The 26962-nt window shown below is 49.9% G+C and overlaps 1 protein-coding gene across 4 annotated transcripts in view; it reads right to left on the minus strand.

Annotated features, from left to right (window-relative positions):
* LOC140724815 (nesprin-2-like) overlaps nt 1-26962 on the minus strand; it is a 288546-nt gene that overhangs the window by 150999 nt on the left and 110585 nt on the right. For 3 of the 4 annotated variants that reach the window (XM_073039455.1, XM_073039454.1, XM_073039453.1), the window contains 10 exons: nt 24537-24701; nt 23654-23772; nt 21597-21753; nt 18816-18947; nt 17244-17399; nt 13916-14116; nt 10683-10784; nt 6790-6909; nt 6228-6428; nt 3271-3444 (listed from right to left, as the gene is read on the minus strand). In XM_073039455.1, the coding sequence (XP_072895556.1) occupies nt 3271-3444; nt 6228-6428; nt 6790-6909; nt 10683-10784; nt 13916-14116; nt 17244-17399; nt 18816-18947; nt 21597-21753; nt 23654-23772; nt 24537-24701 (1527 nt within the window). The remainder of the gene's footprint in view (nt 1-3270; nt 3445-6227; nt 6429-6789; nt 6910-10682; nt 10785-13915; nt 14117-17243; nt 17400-18815; nt 18948-21596; nt 21754-23653; nt 23773-24536; nt 24702-26962) is intronic. The other variant, XM_073039456.1, reaches the window with a different exon arrangement.

The following is a 26962-nucleotide window of genomic DNA, read 5'->3' on the forward strand; positions in this document are numbered from 1 at the left end:
GAGTAAGGAGTGACCACTGTCCGGGGTTTAATTCCCACTGTCCGGGGTTTAATTCCCACTGCCGAGTAAGGAGTGACCACTGTCCGGGGTTTAATTCCCACTGCCGAGTAAGGAGTGACCACTGTCCGGGGTTCAATTCCCACTGCCGAGTAAGGAGTGACCACTGTCCGGGGTTCAATTCCCACTGTCCGGGCTTTAATTCCCTCTGCCGAGTAAGGAGTGACCACTGTCCGGGGTTCAATTCCCACTGTCCGGGGTTCAATTCCCACTGCCGAGTAAGGAGTGACCACTGTCCGGGGTTTAATTCCCACTGCCGAGTAAGGAGTGACCACTGTCCGGGGTTTAATTCCCACTGCCGAGTAAGGAGTGACCACTGTCCGGGGTTTAATTCCCACTGTCCGGGGTTTAATTCCCACTGCCGAGTAAGGAGTGACCACTGTCCGGGGTTTAATTCCCTCTGGCGAGTAAGGAGTGACCACTGTCCGGGGTTTAATTCCCACTGCCGAGTAAGGAGTGACCACTGTCCGGGGTTCAATTCCCACTGCCGAGTAAGGAGTGACCACTGTCCGGGGTTTAATTCCCACTGTCCGGGGTTTAATTCCCACTGCCGAGTAAGGAGTGACCACTGTCCGGGGTTTAATTCCCACTGTCCGGGGTTTAATTCCCACTGCCGAGTAAGGAGTGACCACTGTCCGGGGTTCAATTCCCACTGCCGAGTAAGGAGTGACCACTGTCCGGGGTTTAATTCCCACTGCCGAGTAAGGAGTGACCACTGTCCGGGGTTCAATTCCCTCTGCCGAGTAAGGAGTGACCACTGTCCGGGGTTTAATTCCCACTGTCCGGGGTTTAATTCCCACTGTCCGGGGTTTAATTCCCACTGCCGAGTAAGGAGTGACCACTGTCCGGGGTTCAATTCCTCCTGTCCGGGGTTCAATTCCCACTGCCGAGTAAGGAGTGACCACTGTCCGGGGTTTAATTCCCACTGCCGAGTAAGGAGTTTGGATGTTCTCCCCATGACCATGTGGGTTTCCTCCGGGTGCTCCGGTTTCCTCGCAAATTCCGAAGACGTACGGGTTAGTGTTATGTAGCAACACTTACAGGTTGGCCCCAGCAGATCCTCGAAATGCGTCAGTCACTGATGCTAACAACACATTTCACTCTATGTTTTGATGTACATGTGACAAATAAAGGTAATCTTTTTTTAAACCTTAATCCAGCCCAAGTCATGGAGTGATACAGCATAGAAACAGGCCTTTCAGCCCATCTCATCCATGCCGACCTCTGTGTCCATCTGCACCAATACCATTGGCCCACGTTAGGAGAAAGCTGCCTCGAGAGGGCAACATCCTTCAAAGACCCCCACCATTCAGGCCACACCATCTTTGCACAGCCGTCGGGCAGGAGGTACAGAAGCCTGAAGTCCCACACCTCCAGGTCCAGGAACAGCCATTTCCCTTCAGCCAGACAGTTCTTGAATGTAACGTGCTGGCATATGTGGTCAGCTGGCAGAGGGCTGGCTCGGAGCCCCAGCTGTGTGCATCTGCCTTCCTGCACCCGTCTCCTCCAGGTGACCCAGCTTCCCTCTACATCAAAAGCCATTAAAGCTGGCATCTTAATTCAGATTTGCCTTGTCTGTGGATGAGCAGTAACACACACAAAATTCTGGAGATGCTGAGCAGGTCGAGCAGCATCTATGGAGGGGAATAAATGGTTGACATTACACGTTTTGTGTGGGTTGCCCAAGAGTTCTGGCAGAATCTCATGTGGTTATGAAGATCTTGCCGCTGCTGACGGAATGTGAAGGGAAAACCTAGCAGGAAAATGGGATTACTCTGTAAGCAAGCAGACTCGATGGGCTGAATGGCCATATTATAAACAAGCATGGCAGACAGTTGTGGACCACCCAGCAGAACCGTAATCACAGTAGTTTAGCCATACATCGGTGTCGGGTGTTAATATGGCAGCGTAATAACACAGTTTGTGTCAACAATCAGTGCAGTCCCAGGATGTGCTGAGGGCAGCCCGCAAGAGTCACCATGCTTCCCACGGCAATGTAGTATTCACACGAGTTTCAAACCCTAACCGACACTGTACATCTTTGCAATGTGGGAGGAAACCCACACGGTTATTGGAGAGCGTACAAACTCCTTACGGACAGCAGTGGGAATTGACCACCAATCACTGGCGCTATAGAGCTTTATGCTAACAGTTACACTACCATGCTGCCAACCGTCCCACAGTACCGACCTCGGCAGTGATCCTCCCTCGGTACCAAACCCCCCCACGGTACCGACCCTCCAATGGTACCGAACCCCCCCCCACGGTACCGACCCTCCCACAGAACCGACCCTCCCACGGTACCGACCCTCCAATGGTACCGAACCCCCCCCACGGTACCGACCCTCCCACAGAACCGACCCTCCCCTTGGAACTGACCCTCCCACGGTACCGACCCTCCCACAGAACTGACCCTCCCCTTGGAACTGACCCTCCCACGGTACCGACCCTCCAATGGTACCGAACCCCCCCCACGGTACTGACCCTCCTACAGAACCGACCCTCCCCTTGGAACTGACCCTCCCACGGTACAGACCCTCCAATGGTACCGAACCCCCCACAGAACCGACCCTCTCACGATACCAATCCTCCCCTTGGAACTGACCCTCCCATGGTACCGACCCTCCAACGGTACCGAACCCCCCACGGTACTGACCCTCCTACAGAACCGACCCTCCCCTTGGAACTGACCCTCCCACGGTACAGACCCTCCAATGGTACCGAACCCCCCACAGAACCGACCCTCTCACGATACCAATCCTCCCCTTGGAACTGACCCTCCCATGGTACCGACCCTCCAACGGTACCGAACCCCCCACGGTACTGACCCTCCTACAGAACCGACCCTCCCCTTGGAACTGACCCTCCCATGGGTACCGACCCTCCAACGGTACCGAACCCCCCACGGTACTGACCCTCCTACAGAACCGACCCTCCCCTTGGAACTGACCCTCCCACGGTACCGACCCTCCAACTGTACCGAACCCCCCACGGTACTGACCCTCCTACAGAACCGACCCTCCCCTTGGAACTGACCCTCCCACGGTACCGACCCTCCAACTGTACCGAACCCCCCACGGTACCGACCCTCCTACAGAACCGACCCTCCCACAGAAGCACCACCCTCTCCTGCAGTATTACCCTCCCACACTGTGTGCAATCCATGCGGAAGGCTGCGTCGTGCCTGGGTGTTGTGGTGGGGCAGGTCCTCACCTGGAGTGTGGTCTCCATGTGCACTCCCCACCTGAGGGCCTGTGACTGTATCTCCACGTGCCTGTTCACCAGTTCTGACCACCTCTCCCTGTGCATGGCGGCCACCCGCTCCGGAACCGCCGTGGAAAACTGCTCGGCCACACTCACGCGGCCCTCCAGCCTCTGGAAAAAGAGCTGCAGGAGGGAGGGAGAGAGGGGATGTCGCAGGAGATCAGTAGAAGCTCACAGTGCCCCCGACCCTCAGACCACGCAGCCACAGGCCACTGACCTTACCCCCAGAACTCCACTCACACAACTCATTCCAACTAGAAGAGCACTGAGAAAATTTACAAAGATATTGCCAGGACTTGAGGACCTGAGTTATAGGGGAAGGTTGAATAGGTTAGGACTTTATTCTCTGGAGCGTAGGAGAATGAGTGGAGATTTGATAGAGGTATACAAAATTATGAGGGATATGGATATGGTAAATGCAAGCAGGCTTTTTCCACTGAGGTTTGTGAGACTAGAACTAGGGGCCATGGGTTAAGGGTGAAAGGTGAAATATCTGAGGGGAATACGAGGAGGAACTTCTTCACTCAGAGGGTGGTGAGAGTGTGGAACGAGCTGCCAGTGGAAGTGGTGAATGCAGGTTCGATTTCAACATTTAAGAGGAGTTTGGATAGGTACGTGGATGGGAGGGGTATGGAGAAATGTGGTCCAGGTGAAGGTCAATGGGACTAGGCAAAGAAAGAGCTTGGCACGGACTAGATGGGCCAAAGGATCTACTTCTGTACTGTTCTGCTCTATGACTATGACACCCTGCGTGTCTCTGTGTGACTAGTTGTCCTTAAGGTGCCTATCAAATCTCTCCCCGCTCATCTTAAACCTCTGCTCTCTAGTTCTTGATTTCCTCTTCCTGAAAAAAACACTGCACATGTAGATCTGCTGGAGTCCGGCGCTACTGATGCGGCCTCCTCTACACTGGTGAGTCCCATTGTAAACTGCAGGACTGCTTCATCGAGCACCTCCAGGACTTCCCGGTGGCCAAATATTTTAGTTCCAATTCCCATTCCTGTTCTGACTTGCCGGTCCAGGGCCTCCCCTTGTGCCAAGATGAGGCCCTCTCGGGGTGGAGGAGCAACATCCTATATTCCATTTGGGTAGCCTCCAACCTTATGCTGCGAATATCAATTTCTCCTGGTAAAATTTTTTCCCTTCTCCTTCCCTCTTCTTCTGTACCTCACTCTGGCCTCTTACCTCTTCTCACCTGCCTATCGCCTCCCCTGGCTCCCTTCCTCCTTTCCATTCTCCTATGGTCCACTCTCCTCTCCTGTCAGATTCCTTCTTCTCCAGCCCTTTACCTTTCCTACCCACCTGGCTTCACCTATCATCTTCTGTCTATCCTCCATCCACCCCCTGCCCCCCCATCTTTTCATTCTGGTGTTCTCCCCCACTTCCTTTTCTGTCTTGAAGAAGAGTCTCGGCCTGAAACATCAAATGTTTGTTCCTTTCCACAGGTGCTGCCTGACCCGCCGAGTTCCTCCAGCATTTTGCACGTCTTTCTCTATAACTGAGCCCTCGAATCCTGGCACACTCAATGTCAGGAACAGCTTCTCCTCCGCCAGATTTCTGAACAGTCCATGAACCACGAACACTACCTCGCTGTTCATCTTTTGCACAATTTATTTATTTTGTAACGTGTAGTTTGTGACGTGCACTCTACTAATCTTGAAGTAAACAAAGTTCAAGTCACACAGAGTGTCAGTGGTGATAACCCTGATTCTGATTCCCATTTCCCCTTGAATCTTCTCTGCATTCTTTCCAGCTTAGTAATATCTTTCTTATAACAGGTGATCAAAACTGACCACAGTAGACCACATGCAGCCACACCAACAATTCGTACAGATGCAACATAACCTCAAACAACACACACAAAATGCTGGAGGGACTTAGCAGGTCAGGCAGTGTCAACAGAAAGGTCTACGTTCTGGGCCAAGACCCTTCATCCGCACTGGAAAGGAAGCCAGGATAAGGTGGTGCGGGGAGGGGTGGAGTACGAGCTCTCAGCTGTTAGGTGAGACCAGCTGGGAGGGAAGGGAGGATGAAGTGAGAAGCTGGGAGGTGATTGATGGAATCTGCTGGGACAGTGGACTGTGGGAGAAAAGGAAGGAGGAGGAGAGGCAGCAGCAGGTAAAGGGCAGAATCTGCACGGGGAATGGAAAAAAAGAGAAGGGGAGGAATTACCAGAAGTTAGAAAAAAATGTTCAGGCCATCAGGTTGGAGGTTACCCAGAGTATGAGGTGTTGCTCCTCCAACCTGAGTGTAACCTCATCAAGGCAATAGAGGAGGTCATGGACTGACATGAGGGAATAGGAAGGAAAAGCAGAATCAAAATGGTTGGCCACTGGCAAATCCTGACTTTTGTGGCAGATTCTCCTTCTATGTCTCATGGTCTCATGTCTCAAGCAAAGGTGTTCAACAAAGTCTATACCATCTACAGGACGCTATGCAATAATTCAACAAACCCGTCAGACCACACCTGCCAAGCCCCCCACCTCTATCAGGACATAACGCTCACCCCTCCCATCCCCTTCCCCTCACTCCATCACCCCTCCCCTCCCCCTCTCCCCATCACCCCTCCCATCCCCTCCCCCTCTCCCCATCACCCCTCCCATCCCCTCCTCCTCTCTCCATCACCTCTCCAATCCCCTTCCCCTCTCTCTATCACTCCCCCTCTCTCCATCACCCCTCCCCTCCCCCTCTCCCCATCACCCCTCCCATCCCCTCCTCCTCTCTCCATCACCTCTCCAATCCCCTTCCCCTCTCTCTATCACTCCCCCTCTCTCCATCACTCCTCCCCTCCCCCTCTCTCCATCACCCCTCCCCTCCCACTCTCCCCATCACCCCTCTTCTCCAATGTACAATGGAGACACATCCTTGACAAGGGCTGGGATGATGGTAGTGACTGAGGGAGGTACCTTGTATCTCTGCAGGTGGGTCTGTAGTTCACTGATGCTCCGGAATGGAAGAGATTCCTCGGGGGCAGCAGTCACCTGCCCGCTCTCGAGTAGGGAGGCAAGACCTTGCAGGAGCCCCTCGTGCTGACGTCCCAGCAGCAGGCAGTGCTGAATCTCCCTCCTCTGCTCTCCCACCCACGTCCAGCCGTCCTCCAGCGCCTCCTTCGGGGCAGAGCAATGGTGAGTCAGAGACCGGCCGGGAGGCCAAGGGGCACATTCTGCAGCCTCACCAGGCCTCGTCACCTGGTTTAGGGAGACGGGGAGAGCAGAAGAGGAGGAAGGGGGAGGGCAGAGAGTGTAGGGTGGATGGAGAGAGAAATGGAAGAATCGGTTGGGGAGTGGGAGGTGGCGATGTTGGGGAGGGGGCTTCGGTGTCTAGTGTTGGTGTGAGTGGTTGTCAATGCTCCTTCTGCCCAGGCCGTAGGGGATGGGATGGGAGTGGGAGTCGGAATGAGGTGAAGACACAGTGCAGGGCGGGGGGGGGGAGGAAGGGGCAGGGTTATCCCATCACTAGCGTCTGTACCTCCAGCACGTTGACCTCCTGCTCCCAGCGGGGACCTGCACTCCACCGATCCATCGTGCCCATCAGCTCCAGCAGACTCCCCTCTAACCGGAGCAGCTCAGCTGCCAGCCCCTCCACCCACTGCGACAGGGCCGAGAGGTGGGTGTCAGTGGGGAAGGAGGGTAGGTGGAAGAAAGGGGGGGTTAGGGAAAGAGAGAGGGGGAGGAGGGGGTGGGGAGACAGGGGCAGGGAGAATTGGGATGCAGGGAGAGAGGGGGGATAGAGGGGGAGAGGGGGAGAGAGGGGGTGGAGGGGGTCGTGGAAGGGTGGGGGTAGAGGGGGGAGTAGAGGGGGTTAGACGGGGGAGACAGTGGAGAGAGGGGGCAGAGAGAGAGGGGGTGATGGGGAGAGAAAGGGGGGAGAGGGAGAAAGAGGTTGATGAGGGAGAGAAGAGGACAGGGAGAGGAGGATGGGGAGAGGGGGGTGACGGGGAGAGTGAGAGAGAGGTTGATGGGAAAAGAGGGGGACAGGGAGAGTCGGGGACAGAGAGTGGGGGATGGGGACGGAGAGGGGGAGATGGGGAGAGAGGGATGAGACAGTGAGAGAGATGGGGACAGGGAGTGAGAGGGGTACAGGGTGAGATCTCGTTAATTCTCAGAGTTGCAATTACTCCATTCATCATAATAATCAATTTCTGTCTACTACAACATTGACATTGAAAAATTCTTATGCGCCCCACGCCCATCACTGTAACTATGAGATTCAGACAAACACCTCAACCAGACAGAATTTTGTCCGAAACCTAATTCGAGCATCTCCTGTGTCTGTCCTGTCGCGTGACTGGCCGAGTGCGGTTGGCACCGAGTGAATCGTCCACCGGTCACTGACTCTGAGTCATTCTGAATGTAGGGAGTGGGCAACCCATTGATAACCGCCCCCCCCCCCCCACAGCTCTCAGGTAACCGTGATTACCAGTGGCCCTGCAGACGTGACACCCAGCCCTCAGCAGGAAGAATACTCAACATCTTAAGGCAGCTTCTTCCCCTCCACCATCAGATTTCGGAACAGTCCATGATCATTGTCTCACTGTTTTACCCTCATTTTGCACGGATTATTTTGTCATACATATTGTTATTGTGATTTCTAATCTACAGTATTTTATTATTCCACTGTACTGCTGCTGCAAAGCAACACATTTTACGTCATTTGTCAGTGATTGTGATTCTATTCGTGTCAAGCAGTTCATAGTTCTGAGGGCTAACTTAGAACGACATTTGTTTATAAGAAATGGGCCTGGTTGAGGGAGTCTCTTCCACCATCACAGACTTTCCTTCCATCAGGAGATCGATTAAGATCCTGTTGGCGAAAATTGGTAGGTGAGGGTGGGATGCGTGAGGCTGGAAGAGAGGGTGGAGTTAGTGAGGGGAGGGTGGTGAACAGTTGCTGGTGTTGTCAGCAAACTTAAATATGGCATTAGAGCTGTGCTTAGCCTCAGAGTCATAAGTGTAAAGCAGGTATAGTGGGGGTTAAACACACAGCCTTATGGTGCACCAGTGCTGATGGAGATTGTGGAGAAAATGTTGTTACCAGCCTGAACTGACTGGGGTTTGCAAGTGAGGAAATCAAGGATCCAGTTGTACAAGGAGGTATTGAGACCTGGGTCTTGGAGCTTATTGATTAATTTTGAGGGGATGATAGTATTGAATGCAAAGCTGTAGTCAATGAAGAGCATCCTGATGTATATACCTTTGCTGTCCAGATGCTCCAGGATAGAGTGAAGAGCCAAAGAAATAGCATCAGCTGAAGGATGCTCTCACGTCAGCCTCAAAGACTGAAATCACAGGGCTGTTGGGGTCTGTGGGAGTTCGTGATGGTTCCTCAGTGTTTTGATGGCCAAAGTGAGCTCTTCTGGAAGCAAAGCACTGTTGTCACCTATGTCGCTTGGTTTCATGCTGTAGGAAGTGATAGCACTCAAGCCCTGCCACAGCTGTCGAGCATCATTCATGGATTCAAGTTTGATCCAGAACTGACACTTGGCACGTGAGATGGTGCTCCTGGAGATCACACTCAGAGCTCTTGTATTTTAGCTGGTCGGCAGACTTGAACGCCACTGATCTGGCCCTCAGCAGATTGCACATCTCAGGTTCATCCAGGGCTTCTAGTTGGGGAAGACTCAATGATTTTATGGGAACACACTCATCTACGACTGTTTTTCTAAAGTCAGTGACAAGCATGGTGTATTCATTCAGATCCTCGATGAGTCCTTGAACACAGCCCTGTCCACTGATTCGAAGCAATCCCATAGCCACTTCTCTACCTCCCATGACCACCTCTTTGTTGTCCTAGCTACTTAGCCTCTGCCTGTATGCAGGTAGGACTGCCAAGTGATCAGGTTTGCCAAAATGCAATCTAGTCATGGAATGGTAGCCATTCCTAATCATCGTGTAGCAGTGGTCGAGTGTGTTGGGATCCCTGCTGCAGGTGATACGTTGATGAGGTGATTGAGCAGAGATCTCTAATGATAACCTTCCTCGCTGTCCACTACGCCCCCAATCTTGGTGTTATTTGCAAATCTGCTGATCCAGTTAACATTATCATCCAGATCATTGATATAGATGACAAACTTCAAGTGACCCAACACCAAACCCTGCGGCACACCACTAGTCACAGGTTTCTAGTCAGAGAGGCCACCATCTACCACTCTCTGCCTTCTCCCACAAAGCTAATGTCTAATCAAATTTACAACTCGTTCTGAATGCTGAGTGACTAAACCTTCTTCACCAGCCTCCCATGGAGTCCATAGAGGGAAGCCTGGTTTCCTGGGAGTCCTGACAAAGGGTCTCGACCCGAAAAGTTGACTGCTTCTTTCAACGGATGCTGCCCGACCTGCTGAGTTCATCCAGCTTTTTTGCAAGCCTGGTTTCCATGATGTGCTGAGATTTAACCTACTCAAAGATCAATCTAACTTGGCCATCCCACATTTCCCTCCATTGTTCTATCATCCATGTGCCTACCTAGTTTCTTAAATGCCTCTACCACCACCCACCCCTAGCAGGGTATTCCACACACCCATCATTCTCTGTGTATAAAAAAAAATCTGACATCCCCTTTATACTTTATTCCAATCACCTTAAAATTAGGGCCTCTCACATTAGCCACTTCCACCTGGGAAAATGTCTCTGGCTATCCTCTTGATCTATGTCTCTTTTCATCTTGTACATCTCTGTTAAGTCACCTCTCATCTTGCCAGCTGGTAGCTTTGTGGCATCAGCGCCAGACTCCGGAGCGAAGACTCCCGAGTTCGAATCCAAGTCGGGCCACCCCCCAAGCACGCTTTCTATCCGTGCTGGGTTGAGCGTGGAGTTAGCAACTCGGCCTCGTAAAACGACAAGGGTCAAGTCAGGAACGTTCATATCGTGACCCGGTCAATCCGAAAGGAGACCAATCCTGACACCACGCGCCAGACAAGAATGGCTGTCTGTCTGGTGCGACACGCTAAAAAAAAACCTCTCATCTTCCTTTGCTACAAAGAGAAAAGCCCTAGCTCACTCAACCTATCCTCATAAGCCAACACCCTCCAATCCAGGCAGCATCCTGGTAAATCTCCTCTGCACCCTCTCTAAAGCTTCCACATCCTTCCTATAATGAGGCCAGAGCTGAGCACACCACTCCAAGAGTGGTCTCACCAGAGTTTTACAGAGCTGAAGTATTACCTCACTAACAACCCTATCAACCTGCCTAATGAAGGCCAACATACTGTACACCTTCTTAACAACCCCATTAACTTGCAGGTCAACTTTGAGGGAACAATGGACATGGACCTCAAGATCTACAACCCAAGTTTGCACGATTAGTGACCCAGTGGAGTTTCCCTCTGGGGAAGGGTCCGTGGTGTAGTGAGGGCTGTGAGTTACCTGCAACTGTTCGTCCAGACTGCAGCCTGTAGACTCCAACAGCTGATGCTGCACAGTCGCTCTCCTCTCTGACAATGCAGCCTGTAGCTGTTTCAGCTCCGTCTGTAGCGGGAACACAACAAACAACAAAGAATGGCAGTTTAGCAGTTAGTGTAATGCTTTACAGTGCTTGCGATCAGGGTTCAATTCCTGCTGCTATCTGGAAGGAGTTTGTTCTCCCTGTGACCATGTGGGTTTCCTCTGGGTGTTCCAGTTTCCTCCCACATTCCAAAGCTGTACAGGTCTGGGTTAGTGAGCTGTGGGCGTGCTACGTTGGCACTGGAAGCATGGTGACACTTGCAGGCTGCCCCCAGCACATACTCGGACACAAACAACGCATCTCACTGTATGTTTTAGTATACATCTGACACATAAAGCTAAACTTTATTTTCTAAACTTTTCTTATCAATGTGCTTATCCCCCTTTCATCTTAAACTCTGCCCGCTAGCATTTGATATTTCTACTCCATTATATAAACTTCCATCAACTCTTGTTTTGCTCTATTTCTTATTGTGACTTAAAGTAATGTCATGAAGTTTGTCTCAAAACATCAAATTTCATGACATATGTCAGAGATAATGAACTTGATTCTGATTTGGAAGTCGGACTGCTAGAAAATGATGCTGGTAGTAATGGGAGACAAAGAAATGGTGGATGACTGAGTAACTTTTTTGCGTCGGTCTTCACTGTAGAAGACACTGGCAGAATGTCAGAAGTTTGAGAGTGTCAGGGGCAGAAGTGAGTGTAGTTGCTGTTACTAAGGTGGTGCTTGGGAGGCTGAAAGATCTGAAGGTAGATAAGTCACCTGGACCAAATGGACTACACTGTATGGTTCTGAAAGAGGAAGCAGAAGAGATTGTGCAGGCATTAGCAATGATCTTTCGGGAATTACTAGATTCTGGAATGGCTCCAGAGGACTGGAAAATTGCATATTTCACTCCACTCTTCAAGAAGGGGGGCAGCAGGTGGCGTAGTGGCATCAGCGCCGGACTTTGGAGCGAAAGCTCCCGAGTTCGAATCCAGCCAGCTCCCTTGCACGCTTTCCATCCGTGCTGGGTTGAGCATCGAGCTAGCAATTCGGCCTCGTAAAAAACAAGAAAGCCTGCTAAAAAAACACATCACAATGGCGGCCCGTTGACTCCATTCTAACTTCAGTGGTTGCAAAGATGTTGAAGTCTGGGAACTTGAAGACACGTGACAAATAGGCCAAAGTCAGCAAGGTTTTCTTAAGGAATTTGATGAGGAAATAACAGGCAAGATAGACAAAGGAGAGTCAGTGGATGTTATTTTTTTTAGATTTTCAGACGGCCTTTGACAAGATAATGTACATGAGCCTGCTTAACCAGATGAGAGCCAATGGTGTTACAGACAAGGTATGAGAATGAACAGAAGATTGGCTGACCGGCAGGAAGCAAAGAATGAGAATAAAGGAGGCCTTTTCTGATTGGCTGTCAGTGACTAGTGGTATTCAGTATTCACAGGGGTCAATGTTGGGACTGCTTCTTTATGCATTATATAGTTTGAATGAAGGAATTGATGGCTTTGTGGCCAAGTTTGCAGATGATACAAAAATAAGTGGAGGAGCAGGTAGTGTTGAGGAAGCGATGAGTTTGCAGAAGGACCTAGACAGATTTGGGGAATGGGTAAAGGCAGATAGAGTGTAGTTCAGGGAAGTGTATGGTCATGCACTTTGGGAGAAGGAATAAAGGCATGGATTCATTTGTAAATGGGGAGAAAATTCAAAAATCAGAGATGCAAGGGGACTTAGGAGTCCTTATGCAGGATTCCCTAAAGGTCAACTTGCAGGTTGAGTTGATGGTAAAGGCGGCAAATGCAATGATCTCACGCATTCATTTCCAGAGGACTAGAATACGAAGCAAAAATGTAATGCTGAGAATTTATAAGGCACTGGTCAGACCTCGTTTAGAGTATTGTGAGCAGTTTTGGGCCTCTTATCTAAGGAGAGATGTGCTGGCATTGGAGAGGGTCCAGAGGAGGTTCATCAGAAAGACCCCAGAAATGAAAGGGGTAACATATGAGGAGCATTTGATGGTTCTGGGCCTGTACTTGCTGGTGTTGAAAAGAATGAAGGAGATTTCATTGAAACCTGTTGAATATTGAAATGACTAAATAGATTGCATGTGGAGAGGATGTTTCCTGTAGTGGGGGAATCTGGGACCAGAGGGCACAACCTCAGAATTGAGGTACATCCATTTACAACAGAGATGAGGAAAAATTTCTTTAGCCAGAGGGTGGTGAATCTATGGAATTCATTGCCACAGACAGCTGTGCAGGCCAAGTCATTGGGCATATTTAAGGCAGAGGTTGATAAGTTCTTGATTAATCACAGTGTCAAAGGTTACAGGGGGAAGGCAAGAGAATGGGGTTGAGAGGGATAATAAATCGGCCATGATGGAATGGCAGAGCATGACTCAATGCGCCAAATGGTCTAATTCTGCTCCTATTTCATAAGGCCTTATTATGGCCTTTGGTTAGCATAGATGTGTTGGGCCAAACGGTCTGCTTATGTGATGTGTGACTCTATGACGTCCCTCAGCTTTCTCCATTCTAGGGAACACAGTCTATTCGGTGTCAGAATCAGGATCAGGTTCATTATAACATACAGGTGTCATGAAGTTTGCTGTTTTGTGAGAGCAGTACAGTGCAAAGACAAAAGAAAAGTATTATAAGGTACAAACTTAAATTAATAAATAGTGCAAAAGACAGACGCAAATTGCTGGAGGAACTCAGCAAGTCAGACAGAATCTACGAAAGGAAAAGTTTATACCTGCTGAGATCCTCCAGCATTTTGTTTCCGTCACTCAAGATCTCCAGCATCTGCAAGAACTCTTGTGTTTATGATTTCCTGAATTATTGTTTGGGTCTTCAGGTGAGCGCTCCTCTCCCAGCTGAGCCTCAGGGTGGAAAAGAACTGCACAACCATAGTCATATTCCCTCCGAGTCCATGCGAATCCTTTGAAACTGCTCTAAACTTCTCCTGACACTGCCCCTCCCACCCACACTGACCCAGGCCTGACGAAGTTCCCATTGAAAGAGCCACCGTCAGGTGTAGTGGGGCCTGACCACAGCTAACAGAGTTGGGAAGAATTTGGCCCTCCCTCTGTCTCCGGGACACAAGCGGTGAGGGTTTCTCCTCCCTGACCACACCAGCTCATCGATGCCCCCGCCATTACCTGGCACTCGGAGGCCTGGTCCACGTTGGCACGCAGCAAGTGGGTAAGTTGGCAACAGCTGCGGATGAACAGCCCAAGCCGGTTGTGTAGGTCCGTCAGGGAGCCCCGAGCCTCGGGGCAGCTAAAGAGGTCCGACTGCCCCAGCGCCTCGACTTCCTCCGCCATCTCCTGGTGAGCTGTCTCCAGAGACTCCAGCAGTACCTGTGGCACAGGGGATCTCGTCAATGCCTGTCTGACCACCCCTCCAGCAACAGCCCTGGGTCAAACGCGGCTGAGGGAGGGGCCGTACCAAGTACATCAGTAATGAGGGAGGGTCACACTGTGGAAGCATTGGTAATGAGGGAGGGTCACACTGTGGGTGGTTACGATATTTTAATTTTTCACTGTGTTGCAAATACTAAATATTTGTACTTTGTGTATTTGTTGTGTAAATAAACTTTTACAGCTTTTATTTAAAAAGGGGTGGGACTGAGGAAAGGTTTCACTGTAGGAGGGGTAACATTGAGGGAGGGGCACACTGGGGGAGTGGCGGTACCGAGGGAGGGTCACATTGCAGGAGGGGCACACTGTGGGATGGATGGGACCATAGAGGGAGCACACGGTTGCGTCGGGCACACTGGGGGATTTCCGTGAGCAGTGGTCCCCCCGTGGTATATACTGCTTTATAGACAGCAATACCGTAGAATAATTTGAGTGTAACTACTGTCTTGTAAATATGGAACGTCTTGAGTCTATGTGTTGTAAATAAACTTTTACAGCTTTGGTACACAAACAAGGTCGGTACTGTGGGAGGGGTGGTACCAGGGGATGGTTACATTGTGGGAGGGTGCGAGGGACGGCTCCTGCAGCGTTTGGCTGTAAACCAAAGATTCACGTGCATCCTCAACACAAGTCATTCAATAAACTTCAGCCCATATACAGAAGAACAGGCGTAAATGGTCACTGATACTTCACAAAACATTGAATGATTTTAAACTGTCTCCATAGAAACGAAGGCCAAATGCAATATTGCAGGGATCACACCATGGGGATAAAGGCCACACTCCGTGGCAAACTCCATCCCCACAGTAATGGCAGTGAGTGACTGAGTCACTGATCAGAATCATCTAGCTGCTACTAGTGTGTCTGTCTGGATGACCCTGGAGATCCCCCAGATGTCAAACAACGCAGCCTGTCAGTATCTGGTGTGTTGGCCTTCATCGGCTGGCGCATTGAATTCAAGAGCAACGAGGTAACGTTACAACTCTATAAAAGTCTGGTTAGATGACACTTGGAGCATCATGTTCAGTTCTGTCACCTCATTATAGTTGAGATGTGGAAGCTTTTGAGAAGGTGCAGAGGAGATTTACCAGGATGCTGCCTGCACTAGAGAGCATGTCTTATGCGGGCAGGTTAGGTGAGCTAGGGCTTTTCATTTTAGAGACAAGGAGAATTCGAGGTGACTTGATGGAGATGTACAAGATAATAAGAGGCACGGATCGAGTGGACAGCCAAGGTCGTCTTTCCTGCAACAGAAATGGGTAAAACCAAAGAACATCCATTTAAGATGAGTGGAAGAAAGTTTAAGGAAGATGTAAGAGGTAGTTTTTTTTTCTTTTTACACAGAGGGTGGTGAGTGCATGGAACACACTGCCAGGGACGGTGGTAGAGGCAAATACATTGGGGGCATTTGAGAAACTCTTAGATGAGCACATGGATGACAAAAAAATGGAGAGCTATGTAGGAGGGAGGGGTTAAAAGGTTGGCACAACATTGTGGGTCAAAGGGCCTGTACTGTACTGTACTGTAATGTTCTATTCGTTGCGTATTCTATGTCAGATGAGCAAACCATTCCTTTTGATGGGGTTAGTGAGAATGATAATAATGTGGAGTGATTTCAGTGCTTTAATAAATTAAATCGTCATCTCACCAGGTACAATATAATGTGAGCTTCTGTGTTCTGTCCCAGTTCCAGGACACCAATGTGTAGGAGAGAGTGGTGGTCTCCAGGGTAGCATTCTGAACCCAACCACCTTCAGCGGCTCACTCTGTGATCTTCGTTCCATCGTGAAGTCAGGACAGGGGTGGTCACTGACGTTCATTCCCTCCCCAAAGCCTCAACCCCGGGAACTGCTCATGCCTGCGTGTAGCTGGTACCAGACCACAGCCATAGGAACATTCCTGTCCCCTGATGTCATTCAGTTCTGGCTGCCCATTATGGGATGGATGTGGAGGCTTTGGAGGGTTCAGTAGGATGCTGCCTGGATTAGAGAGCAAGGACAGAATAGAGTTGTTTTCTTTGGAGCATCGGAGACTGAGGGAAGACCGGAGAGAAGTTTGTAAGATAATGAGTGGCATAGAGTAGATAGCTGGTATCATTTTCTTACAGTAGAAACATAGAACATAGAGTATTTAATACAACGTGAGAGGCGGAAAGTTCAAAGGAGATGTATGAGGATATTTTTTCCTCACAGAGGGTGGTTGGTGACTGGAGTGAGCTGCCAGGATTGGAACTGGGAGCAGGTATGACAGAGGCATTTATATAGGCACATGAATGGGGATATGGACACTGTGTAGGCAGAGGGGACTAGGTGCCCTGATAGAGAGTTTCAGCCCAAAAATGCCAACTGTTTATTCCTCTCCGTAGATGCTGCCTGACCTTCTGAGATCCTCCAGGATTTTTGTGTGTTACTCTGGAATTCCAGCATCTGCAGAATCTCAGGGATGATATTCGATGACCAACATGGAACACAGAACATTACAATACAAGCCCTTTTGCCCATGATGTTATGTCAACCTTTCAACCTACTTCAAGATCAAACTAACCATTTCTTCAAACACAACCTTCCATTTTTCTATCATCCATGTAGAGCTTCTTAAATATCTCTAGTATATCTGCCTCGACCACCCCAGCAGAACATTCCACGCACCCACCGCTCTCTGTATAAAAAAACCTAACTCTGACATCCCCCCTATACTTTCCTCCAATCACCATAAAATCATATCCTCTTGTATTAGCCCATTTCCACCCTGGGGAAAAAAGTCTGGCTGTCCACACAATCAATACTTCTTATCATCTTTTACACCTCTATCAAGTCACCTCTTATCTTCCTTCCCTTCAAATAGAAATGTCCCAGCTCGTTCAACCTCTCCTCATAAGACATGTTCTCTAGTCCAGGCATCATCCTGGCAATTAGTCATTAGTTTAGCAGGTTATATCGTGAGCCAAAAGGCCTGTTCACATCCTGCGCTGTTCTACAGTCTGTGTTCTGGGTCGCCGTTAAGCAGAACCTCAACCGATGTAGCCATGTTGCCCTGATAACAATGCCACCCTGATCTCCCCAGTTACCTGGTGATGCTGTAATTGCTGTTCTGCCTCCTCAAGAGGCACCAGGATGCCGGCGTACAGCTCCACCTGTGCCCCATCTAACCAGTCGCTGACGCGGTGGGCGATGCTCTGCACGGCCGTCTCCAACGTTAAGCGTGCATCCTGCTGAACGGTCCCCTGAGCAACGGATAAGGATGGTCAGTGTGCAGGGGGCCCGCGAGGCATGGACCGGATACGTTGCACTGGCATCAGCACCCCGCTCTGCTCCTCCCTGAGCGAGGGAGATGCTCAGTGCTCAAGGACTGTCCTGGAGCATCAGGACAAATCAAGGAGAATGCTGCTGTTTGGGAGCAGGGTATTAGCAGGGGGCTGGGCTGGCGGGATGGTAAGTTATTAAATTTCTTAACTTTTCACAAGAGCAAAGACAGATGCATCTGGTGCCTGGGATATAGAGGATAAATCTGAGGGTATTCTCTCCCCACACCGTCCCATCACACACTCCCGGGGTCAGACACAAAGTGAAGCACTCTCCACAATGTCCCATCACACACTCCCAGAGCCAGACACAAAGTGAAGCTCCTTCCACAATGTCCCCTCACACAGTCCTGGGGTCAGACACAAAGTGAAGCACTCTCCACACTGTCTCATCACACACTCCCGGAGTCAGACACAAAGTGAAGCTCCTTCCACAATGTCCCCTCACACAGTCCTGGGGTCAGACACAAAGTGAAGCACTCTCCACACTGTCTCATCACACACTCCCGGAGTCAGACACAAAGTGAAGCTCCTTCCACAATGTCCCCTCACACAGTCCTGGGGTCAGACACAAAGTGAAGCTCTCTCCACACTGTCTCATCACACACTCCCGGAGTCAGACACAAAGTGAAGCTCCTTCCACACTGTCCCATCACACACTCCCGGGGTCAGACACAGAGTGAAGCTCCCTCCACGCCATCCCATCACACACTCCCGGGGTCAGACACAAAGTGAAGCTCCTTCCACAATGTCCCCTCACACAGTCCTGGGTTCAGATAAAGAGTGAAGCTCCCTCCACACTGTCCCATCACACAGTCCTGGGATCAGACGCAGAGTGAAGCTCTCTTTATACAGTCCCATCACATACTCCAGGGGTCTGACATGCAGTGAAGCCTCTTCTACACCATCCCATCACACACTCCTGGGTTCAGATACAGAGTGAAGATCCCTCCACACTGTCCCATCACACACTCCTGGGTTCAGATAGAGTGAAGATTCCCTCTACACCATCCCATCACACACTCCCAGTGTCAGACACAGAGTGAGGCCTCCTCTACACCGTCCCATCACACACTCCCGGGGCCAGACACAGAGTGAGGCCTCCTCTACACCGTCCCATCACACACTCCCAGTGTCAGACACAGAGTGAGGCCTCCTCTACACCGTCCCACCACACACTCCCGGGGTCAGACATAGATTGAATCTCCCTCCACCCTGTCCCATCACACACTCCCGGGGTCAGTCTTGGAGCAGTGCTCTTTATCCTTGTGTGTGAGGTGTCCACAGACTGCGGAACAGCTTCCCGACACTCCCCCTGCCACATGGACGAGCTACTACCTCTGTCTGGGCAGCGAGTTCCTCTGCCTCCTGCCTTTGCTGCCCCAACTCGGCCATCAAGCTGCTGAGCAGCGCCACAGCTGGCTGTGCAAGTCCTGGGACACGGTGCAACCCTTCAGCCATGAACTCCACCTGGAAAAGGAGATCAGACAAACCCTGAGTACGGAGGGCTGGTGGCTCCCACGTCTCAACACCCTTGGAAGTGGTGTCACAAGTAGATGGGGTGGTAAAGAGAGCTTTAGACACATTGGCCTTCATAAATCAAAGTACTGAGTACAGGAGCTGGAATATTATGTTGAAGGTGTATGAAGCCTCATTTGGAGTATTGTATGCAGTCTGGTCTCCTGTCTACAGGAAAGATGTCAATAAGATTGAAGGAGTTCAGAGAAAATTGACAAGGATATTGCTTGGACTTGAGGACCTGAGTTATAGGGATAGAGTGAATAGGTTAGGACTTTGTTTCCTGTAGTTTAGGAGGATGAGGGGAGATTTGATAGAAGTATACAGAATTATGAGGGATATAGATAGGGTAAATGCAAGCAAGCTTTTTCCAGAGTTTGGGTGAGACTCAAACTAGAGGTCGTAGGTTTAGGGTGAAAGGTGGAACATTAAAGGGGAACATGAAGGGGAACTTCTTCACTCAGAGGGTGGTGAGAGTGTGGAACAAGCTGCCAGGAGAAGTGGTAGATGTGGGTTTCATTACAAAAAGGTTTGGATAGGTACATGGACGGGAGGGGTATGGAGGGCTACAGATCAGGTGCAGGTCAATGGGACTAGGCAGAATAGCAGTTTAACAGGGTCTAGATGGACAGAAGGGCTTGTTTTTATGCTGTCGTGCACTATGACTCTATTACCCAGGCCCACTGGGTGGTGAGGCTCCCTCCACTGGGTGAGCCAAAGCTACCCAGCTCTTGCAGAATCCCAACCCCAGACCCAGCAGGAGGGTGGAGGGTCAGTGATCACCCAGAATCTGTGAGATCTCCCACTCTGACTGTGCCTCACTCCCTCAGCACCGCAGCCCTCTTTCTCAGCTCCCACTACACACTGGGGAAGGGGGTGGGGGGAGCAAGGTATGGAACCCCCCGTCACCCTGTCCCACGCTGTACAACATAGAAAAAGACCCGTTGGCTCACATGTCCCTGCCGACCCAGATTCCCATCTAAACTAATCCCATTTGCCTTTGTTTGGTCCGTACCCCTCTAAACCTCTCCTATCCATGCGGCTGTTCAAATGCCTTTTAAATCTTGTTAATGTACAGAACTTGCCTGAACCACTTCCTCAGGCAGCTCGTTCCCTGTACAGTCCACAATCTGGGTGAAAAAAGTTGCAGTTCACGTTCTGATTTAACGTTTCCCCTCTCACTTTCAACCTACAACATGTCCTCCCAACCCTGGGAAACAGAATGTACACACTCTGCTTCTCCTTGGAGCAACGGAGGGTGAGAGGTGACCCGACAGAGGTGTATAAGATGATGAGAGGCATTGAAAGTGTGGATGGTCAGAGGCTTTTTCCCAGAGAAGAAATGGCTAGCACAAGAGGGCACAGGTTTAAGGTGCTTGGAAGTAGGGGCAGAGATGTCAGGGGTAAGTTGTTTTTAACGTAGTGAGTGGTGAGTACGTGGAATGGGCTGCCGGTGACGGTGGTGGAGGCAGATACGATAGGGTCTTTTAAGAGATTCCTGGACAGGTACAAGGAGCTCAGAAAAATAGAGAGCAATGGGTAACCCAAGGTAATTTCTAAGGTAAGGACATGTTCGGCACAGAATTGTGGGCCGAAAGGCCTGTATCATACTGTAGGTTTTCTACGTTTTCCATGTTTACTCACCCTATCTGTACCCCTTATGATTGCATAAACCTTTATAAGATAAAAATCTATTCATCTGTATCTGAAGATTACTTGTGTTTGTCACATCATGTGGAAACATGAAGTGAAACGAGTCGCTTGCGTCAACGACCAACGTAGTCAGAGGGTGCGCCATGCTTCTGGCGCCAACACAGCGTGCCCACAGTTCACAAACTCTAACCTGTACGTCTTTAGAATGTGGGAGGAAACCAGAGCACCGTGAGGAAACCCACATGGCCACGGAGAGAATGAACAAAACCCCTTCCTGCCCTCCAGGGAAAAACATCCAAAGTTTTGAAGAGGCAGATACATTAGGGACATTTAAGGGACCCTTAGACAGGCATATGGGTAATAGAAAAATGCAGGCTGTTTGTGAGGGATGGGTTAGATTGACCTTGGAGTAGGTTAAAAGGTCGGCAAGGCACTGTGGGCCTAAGGGCCTGTTCTGTTCTACATTTTCTCAAACTTTCCCTGAGTCCCAGCAAGATTCCTGCAAATCTCTTCAGATACCAGCTGACAGGAAACATTTGCTAACGTTACAGGGTAAGGGGTCAGGAGATCTGTGAATCTATCAGGTCCCTGGAGTTCTTCAGGATATGAGGGAATTGCGAGGCATCCCAATGTGCTGTTAAAGTCGCAGTGAGCTCTCCCCATCTGAGGCCACTGCTTAGGACAGAGCTCCCTCTCATGTTGAAGCACAATAAGATCACCTTACCCAGCCTCCTAGCAGATGCTTTATTTGTCACATACGTTGCAACATACAGTGAAATGCGTCGTTTGCTTCAACAACCGACACAGTCCGAGGACTGTACACAGCCTACAAGTGTCACCCTGCTTCCGGGGATGGAGGGAGGAATAGGGAAGAGGGGGAAGTGGGAAGGGAGGGGTCAAGAGTCAGACCAGCACCCATCTCTCCCCCCCTGCCAGGGTGTTACTGACCTGTGACCCTTGACTTTGTTGGAGAGAATCTTTCAGAAGCTTTGCCATGTCCTGGTTCTGACACCGGAGATGTTGCCACATTACAGCCAACGGTGGGGACACTTTGTCTGGGTCCACAGGGGTTGCGATCCCAAGGGAGACAGGGTCACCATTGTCTCTGTGAGGGACACACACCATCAAGTCAGCAAAGTCACCCCAACCTCACCTCCCTCACTCCCCCTCTGCCCTTCCTGACCCCTCCCCTACCTCCCTCCTCAAGCATCCATCCCCTCCCCTCCACCCCTCCCTTTGCCACTCCTCAGCAGACACAGATGTCTAACACACCATGACAGACCCTTCACTTCCCCCCCACACCTGACCACTGGTCCTGGTGTAGAGGTCAGTGTTCAGTGCACCCCTCCAGACCCAGGTTCCCACGGAAGCCCTGGGAATCCTGCTCTCCTAGGGGTTTCGCTTGAGATCAGACAGTGCCCATCTGCCAAACCCGACCTCCCTCCCCCTTACCCCACTATCCCAGTCATGCTTCATCACAGAAACCAACCTCCCTCCACGGACTCTGTCTCTAATTCTCGCTGTCTCAGTGAAGAAGCCAGCATAATCAAAGAGCCCTCCCACCTCAGAGACTCTCTCATCTTCCCTCTCCCGTCGGGCAGAAGATACAAAAGCCTGAAGGCGTGTACCACTAGGCTCAAGGACAACTTCCACCCTGACTGTTACAAAATGCTTGAATGGTCCACTGGAATGATAAAATGACTTTTGACCTCAAAATCCAGCTCATTATAGCATTGCATTTTATCATTTACTGGGATTGCAACTTCTCTGCAACTGTAACACTTGATTCTGCATTACTAGAAACATAGAACAATACAGCACAGTACAGGCCCTTCGGCCCACAATGTTGTGCTGACCCTTAAACCCTGCCTCCCATATAACCCTCCACTTTAAATTCCTCCATATACCTGTTTAGTAGTCTCTTAAACTTCACTAGTGTATCTGCCTCCACCACTGACTCAGGCAGTGCATTATTCTTTCCTGTTGTACTACCTCACTGCTGTAATGAATCGATCTGTATGGATGACATGCCGGACAAAGTTTTTCATGGTACTGTATCTTGGTACACGTTTACCAATTTCCCCTAAACACAAGAGAATCCACAAATGCTGGATATCTTGTGTGATCTAAGTGTACAACTCTGAAATGCTTCTTGAAGTTGATTCAAATGCGACATTGAAGAGAAGTTTGAATGGGTACTTGGATGGGAGGGGTATGGAGGACTATGGTCTGGGTGCTAGTCGATGAACAACAGTTCAGCATGGGTGAGATGGGCTGAAGGGCCTGGCTTTGGTCTTTAGGCTCTAAGACTTTGTGCCTGGGAGTGAAATCTGCCTGTTGATCACAGGAAGCCCAGTCACACTGGTTAGTGGGTAGGATTGGAATTGGTTTATTACTCTCACATGTACTACGATACAGAAAGTTTCTGTTTTGCCTGCCATCCAGACAGATCATTTCATACACAGTTACACGGAGGTGGTAAACAGGATTCTGAATGCAGAATGTAGTACTACAATTGCAGAGAGAGTGCAGTGCAGGCAAACAGTAAGGTAGAAGCACATTAAGCAGGTAAATTGTGAGGTCCTTTCATACTAGGAAACAGTGCATTGAGGCAGAACAAGATTAGACAACAGCAATACAGAAAAGAGTGCAACAGTTACAGAGGAAGTGCAGTGCAGGCAGACTGTAAGATCATAATGAGATAGACTGTGAGGTCAAGAGTCCATCTTATCATACTAAGGGACCTCTCAATAGTCTGATGACAGTGGGGTAGAAGCTGTTCTTGAACCTGGTGGTGCGCGCTTTCAGGCTTTGTATCTTCTGAATGATTTCTAGTTATTGATGCGACAGGGATCCCAGTAAACCCGGGTGGGATCACACTTGGCACAAGGGGTACTGGGCATTTCCTGATTGATACACCCCCTGAAACAGACCAATCGATCTGAATGGGGACAACTCCCACTTCCCCATCAGTCCTGGCCGGGGACACGGGTGCGGGTCCATACCTCACGATGTGAATAGGTGAGCTGGGCTCCTCTCCAAGAGGACTCTGCCCCGTAGTCTTGTTCTGCTGGGCGATCGCCTCTGTGGGACACGCCTGTCCTGTCAGCTCAGTCTCCCACTCCTGGAAATAAGACATCAACATCAGGAATCACAATGTGAGACTCCTACATCAGGGATTCGCAGAGTGATACGCCAGTACACAATATAGAGAACACTTCAGCACAGCATAGTCCCTTTGCTCCATGATGTTGTGCTGGCCCTTTTACCTAATCTAACCCTTCCCTCTCCCGTAGCCCTCCACTTTGCTATCATCCATGTGCCTAATGTATCTGGCTCCACGCACCCACCAGTCAAACCTACCTCTGACATCCTCCCGACACTTTCCTCCAATCACTGTTAAATTATGCCCTTTGTATTAGGCATTTCTGCCCTGGGGAAAAGGTTTTTGGCTGTCCACTCTGTCTCTGCCTCTTATACTGTTCTACATCTTTATCAAGTCACCTCTCATCCTCCTGTGCTCTAAAGAGAAAACCTCCAGCTCGCTCAACCTATCCTAATAAGACATTCTCTCTAATCCTGGTAAATCTCTGCAACCTCTCTAAACTTCCACACCCTGCCAGGGTGGGCGGGGTCTTTGATGTGCAATGAAAAACTTACTGACAGCAGCATCGCAGGCACAGAGCGTCAGACAAGCAGCGTTCACAAGGAAAACACAAGCGTAAATTAAACGCAGGTTTTACCAGACAGAACAGTAGTGGAACAAAAGTAAATCCATTTTAGTTCAAAGTGATCACAGAGAGACCTGGTGTTGTCGCACTGAGGCTGTGATTAGGGTCGGCAAGGGCGAGGGTGGTGCAGTCAGCCAGGGTCCGCCGGTGAGCGTACCTGTGGGGGAATCTGCCCTTGGGCCAGCCGAGCCTGCATTGCCAGCAGACTGCCCCGCAGAGAGGCCAGCCGTTCCGACAGTGATGCCAGCTGTGACCCAGCACCCTGCTCCAGGCTCGTCTCTGTCAGCTGCTCCACCTTCTCCTCGATCTCCACCAGTGTATTCTGTGGGCAAGGGCAAGAGCTCTGTTACCCGGTGCGCATTACAGCCAGTGCGACAACGCTGACCGTTACAGCCCAGTGCAACACCACTGACCGTTACAGCCCAGTGTGACACCAACGCCATTACAGCCAGTGTGACACCACTGACCATTACGGCCCAGTGTGACACCGCTGACCATTACGGCCTAGTGCGACACCGCTGACCATTACAGCCCAGTGCGACACCGCTGACCATTACAGCCCAGTGTGACAGCGCTGACCATTACAGCCCAGTGCAATGCCAGTGCCTGTTACAGCCCAGTGCAAAAGAAACATAGAAAACCTACAACACAATACAGGCCCTTCGGCCCACATAGGTGTGCTGAACATGTCCCTACCTTAGAAATTACTATGCTTACTTATAGCTCTCTGTTTTTCTGAGCTCCATGTACCTATCTGAAAGTTTCTTAAAAGATCCTATCGTATCCGCCTCCACCACCATTACTGGCAGCCCATTCCACGCACTCACCACTCTCTGCATAAAAAAAACTTACCCCTGACATCTCCTCTGTACCTACTCCCCAGCACCTCAAACCTGTGTCCTCTTGTGGCAACCATTTCAGCCCTGGGAAAAAGCCTCTGACTATCCACACGATCAATACCTCTCATCATCTTATACACCTCTATCAGGTCACTTCTCATCCTCCATCGCTCCAAGGAGAAAAGGCTGAGTTCACTCAATCTATTATCATAAGGCATGCTCTCCAATCCAGGCAACATCCTTGTAAACCTCCTCTGCACCCTTTCTATGGCTTCCACATCCTTCCTGTAGTGAGGCGACCAGAACTGAGCACAGTACTCCAAGTGGGGTCTGACTAGGATCCTATATAGCTGCAACATTATCTCTCAGCTCCTAAATTCAATTCCACGATTGATGAAAACCAATACACCATACTCCTTCTTAACCACAGAACAAACCTGTGCAGCTGCTTTGAGCGTCCTATGGACTCGGACCCCAAGATCCCTCTGATCCTCCACACTGCCAAGAGTCTTACCATTAATACTATATTCTGCCATCATATTTGACCTACCAAAATGAACCACTTCACACTTATCTGGGTTGAACTCCATCTGCCACTTCTCAGCCCAGTTTTGCATCCTATCAATGTCCCGCTGTAACCTCTGACAGCCCTCCACACTATCCACAGTACCTCCAACCTTTGTGCCATCAGCAAACTTACTAATCCATCCCTCCACTTCCTCATCCAGGTCATTTATAAAACTCACGAAGAGTAAGGGTCCCAGAACAGATCCCTGAGGCACTCCACTGGTCACCGACCTCCATGCAGAGTATGACCTGTCTACAACCACTCTTTGCCTTCTTTGGGCAAGCCAGTTATGGATCCACAAAGCAATGTCCCCTTGGATCCCATGCCTCCTTACTTTCTCAATAAGCCTTACATGGGGTATCTTATCAAATGCCTTGCTGAAATCCATATACACTACATCTACTGCTCTTCCTTCATCAATGTGTTTAGTCACATCTTCAAAAAATTCAGTCAGGCTCGTTAGGCACGACCTTGCCCTTGACAAAGCCATGCTGACTATTCCTAACATTATACCTCTCCAAATGTTCATAAATCCTGCCTCTCAGGATCTTCTCCATCAACTTACCAACTACTGAGGTAAGACTCACTGGTCTATAATTTCCTGGGCTATCTCTACTCCTTTTCTTGAATAAAGGAACAACATCCACAATCCTCCAATCCTCCAGAACCTCTCCCGTCCCCATTGATGATGCAAAGATCATCGCCAGAGGCTCAGCAATCTCCTCCCTTGCCTCTTACAGTCGCTTGGGGTACATCTCATCCAGTCCCAGCGATTTATCCAACTTAATGCTTTCCAAAAACTCCAGCGTATCCTCTTTCTTAATATCTATATGCTCAAGCTTTTCAGTCTGCTGCAAGTCATCACTACAATCACCTTTTCCACAGTGAATACTGAAGTATTCATTAAGTACCTCTGCTATTTCCTCCGGTTCCATACACACTTTCTCACTGTCACACATGATAGGTCCTATTCTTTCACTTCTTATTCTCTTTCTCTTTACATACTTGCCTTGGGGTTTTCCTTAATCCTGCCCATCAAGGCTTCTCATGGCCCCTTCTGGCTCTCCTAATTTCCTTCTTAAGCTCCTTCCTATTAGCCTTATAAGCTTCTAGATCTCTAACATTACCTAGCTCTCTGAACCTTTTGTAAGCTTTTCTTTTCTTCTTGACTAGATT

The sequence above is a fragment of the Hemitrygon akajei genome, chromosome 3 (assembly GCF_048418815.1).
Source record: "Hemitrygon akajei chromosome 3, sHemAka1.3, whole genome shotgun sequence".
Lineage (NCBI taxonomy): Eukaryota > Metazoa > Chordata > Chondrichthyes > Myliobatiformes > Dasyatidae > Hemitrygon > Hemitrygon akajei.